The 3,284-nt window shown below is 32.5% G+C and overlaps 1 protein-coding gene across 1 annotated transcript; it reads right to left on the bottom strand.

The window, feature by feature from the left end:
- Positions 1-324: 324 nt before the first annotated feature.
- On the bottom strand, positions 325-2,490 carry LOC109221893 (putative cyclin-A3-1). The gene is made up of 6 exons (XM_019386325.1): positions 2,033-2,490; positions 1,428-1,660; positions 1,159-1,345; positions 912-1,061; positions 694-828; positions 325-613 (listed from the first exon to the last, which is right to left on the bottom strand). The coding sequence occupies exons 1-6, from the start codon at positions 2,357-2,359 to the stop codon at positions 542-544; spliced, it is 1,104 nt and encodes a 367-aa protein (XP_019241870.1). The 5' UTR covers positions 2,360-2,490; the 3' UTR covers positions 325-541.
- Between the last annotated feature and the right edge of the window lie 794 nt (positions 2,491-3,284).

Raw genomic sequence — 3,284 nt, 5'->3', positions numbered from 1 at the left:
TTACAAGCACAGGTTAATTAGATTATTAAATGATTAGACTTGAAAAGGTATTATTTTAATACTAAATATTTCTTAAAGCACAATAGTTATTATGATATTGATAGTTTTAACTTATTTTGAATTTAAAAGTGCTAAGAGTAATTATACAAGTAGAAGATATTACTTTAATTGACATACTCAATTAGCGACAGTTTGTATTACTTCTTTAAATATTTATATTGCTTGTAATATAATTTTAACAATTTTTTATAATCATTACCTAAGTTGAATTTCTTATAAAACACTAGAATTAATAAGAACCTGGTTAAGTCAACAATATATCAAGACAAGTTACAAATTTTCGATATATTGCCAATTAAAAAGAAATTGATTACAAAAACATAATTCATTATTTTACATTATAGGAAGTTATAAGAATAACTCCAAATAAAATAGTACAAAAAGATCTATGGCTTCTTTTAAATTTTGAAGCATCAAGAGGCATTGAGCCAGCTTTCCAACTTGAAGAATGCTTCCAATTCCCTAGCATATGCCCAAGTAATCATTGTCTTGTATCTTCAAAGAATGAATCTGGTATTTCCAGAGGAGAAGACAATGTTGACACACATTTGAACTGTTACAGGAAAATCAAATCAGACTACTGAACAATGAAGTTGTTTACAACAAAATTATTTATCAAACATGGATTGATACCTTATGCTGCTTGTATTTGTTCCTCGCAGCTACCAAAGAGCTTCCTCTTCTACTTAATTGCAAGTCATGTATGATAAGAACACATTCCTTTAAATCTGCTGCTCTATATCCCGAGCTTCGTTCAAGCGCCACACTCTATTAAATGGATAGAGTTAATTCAACACTTTCATGTATCAATGAACTAAAACTAAGCAAACATTTTGAAACAAGATCCTCACCCAAGGATGTAACTTTGGTTGCAATGTAAATCTTGAAAGGAATATCACAGCAGCAGCTACCAAAGAGGGTAAGAATTTCACACAGTTGTAATCCAATAAACTTAACTCTGCTAGGTAACAGCCCAAGAACTCTAACTTCAAATTGGGGTTCTGTAAAAAGCAGGAAAAAAAATAAGATAAGCAACCACTTAACAAAAACACAGTTGAATTCTGTATCATAATGTTCATGTTATATTTGTGCGCTTACTTTGCGATCTTCTTGAGCAACCCTAGTAAATCTTCTGAGAAATGTTTTGGTTGTAGGATTGCCCATTTCAAATTTGAGGGATTGTAGCACATCAGCCTCCATCTTTACGACATCTTTCCTTGTATATGTATTGTCTGTAATGTAACAAAAATCCTCAACGCGTGGAGGCTTAATCTCCTCGTACTTCCTGATCATAAACAACAGATTATATTAGATTCATAAGCAAAATCACACAGGAGAATAAACCAACTCTTGGCCGTGAAACTTACGAGGCAATAAGCATTGACGAAACGCCCAAAAGCTGAAGTCTTTGTCTAGGGATGACCTTTATCGATAAGTATCTGTCGATGTAGGCTACAGCAAGATATAAAGTATCTGAAAGAAGCTTGTATTCCTCTGCAACTTCCACCAGCCAATCTATCAAAACCCCTCTCATGTTTGCAGTTACATCTTTCTGAACTTTCTCAAGGTAATCAGACAATGGTCTTCTCTTTTTCTCAATCTAATTTGAAAAAAGACAGAGTTAGTCAAAAACTTAAAGCTCAAATACCAATAATTTTAAAGTACTACATACAAACATAGCTAAGAATTCCAGATTATCTAGCCAATTATATTAACAAAAGTTCAATTGCAAAGATCTAATCTTTAGCTGCTACAGCAAAATAGGAATCTGATTTGAATTAATGCAAATTGTCAAAATCCCAACAACATTATGGTACTGCACATACACTAAACAACCTCACATAGCTAAAAAAAAATCCAGATTTTTACCCAATAATATCAACCTAAACTCAATTGCCAACTACAGCTATATTAGAAATCAACATCTTTAGAGCTATATTTCTAATCTAATGAAAAGAGAAACTCAACTAACCTCCATTTGATGAAGATAATCATAAATATCAGAAACATAGGCGCTGCACATCTGGGGGTCATCATCCAATTTAGAATCAACATCCTCCTCCCTAAAGTCTTTCTCTTTCACACTAACAGACCTTTTCACCTTCCTCTTTGTAGTCTGCTTATTACATTTGGGCTTCAGACTTTCAGAATCAAACATCTGAATCTGATTGGACAAATTCTGAATCTCACCCAACACCACTCTCTTCTTGTTGGGCTGTTGCAGGTGCTGAACCATAGCTTCTGCTGCCCTTTTCTTGGCTAATCGAGTCACTCTAATAGAACTTTCTTGGTCTGCCATTTCTTCCTACTCTCTCTCTCTCTCTCACACACACACAGAGAGATACACAGAGTGAAGAGATGCAGAGAAGTGTGGAGCGAGAACGAAGTGAAAGTTGAGGAAGGGAAAGAGAGATGGGTGTATATTTATATGGCGCCATATTCAGCGAAATGTTTTTGGGAAAATTTTGAGTTTGGGCGCTGGCTGGCATATGGTTTTTGAGTTTTAAGATTTGGAAATTGTTGCTTAGTGGGGTTGTCGGGGAAATTTTTTGGTTAATTGTTTTTTCAGATTGAGTTCAAAAAGTGAATTTTGGGTTTCCCTCCACACACACCCGCTTTGGAAAATCCCACCCAGATTTTCACATGCCTCTTTAATTATTTTTTCGTCCTCTAAGTAAGGATTTTTTTTTTGTTTTACCCTTGCATTAAAATCTATTGACATTAAATTATGCAACAATATTTTAAAAGGCGGGGTGTGAGACGAGGTGTTTTAACTCTAACGAGGCGAGGCATAAACTCTGAGACATGAGGCATAAGTCCTACGGATCTTTAAATTAAGATAGTATAAAATAAAAAATAATTATAAAAATTACATTAAAATCACAAAATTATAACAAATAATCTATTTAAAATATTTATAAATTTTAATTCAACTATGAATAATACGAAAAGTATGACATATATCATAATATGCAAATTAGTTGCAACGTCGTTACAACTCAAAACATCAAAAGTAATATAGTCGATAGGAAATCTTATATGTATCTCTTAAGGAGTAATGAATCTTGAAAGAAGTTGATAATATAATTTGATATTTTTTTTGGAATACTCCTTTTATTTTACATGCTTTCTATTTTAAAGAGAATTTATATAAAAACATAATTCACAATTTAAATATGATTCTCAAGTATCATTCATTTTTAAGTTTCAACAATTTAATAAAG

Source organism: Nicotiana attenuata, unplaced genomic scaffold (genome assembly GCF_001879085.1).
Source record: "Nicotiana attenuata strain UT unplaced genomic scaffold, NIATTr2, whole genome shotgun sequence".
Lineage (NCBI taxonomy): Eukaryota > Viridiplantae > Streptophyta > Magnoliopsida > Solanales > Solanaceae > Nicotiana > Nicotiana attenuata.
This window is presented reverse-complemented; position numbering and strand designations above follow the sequence as displayed.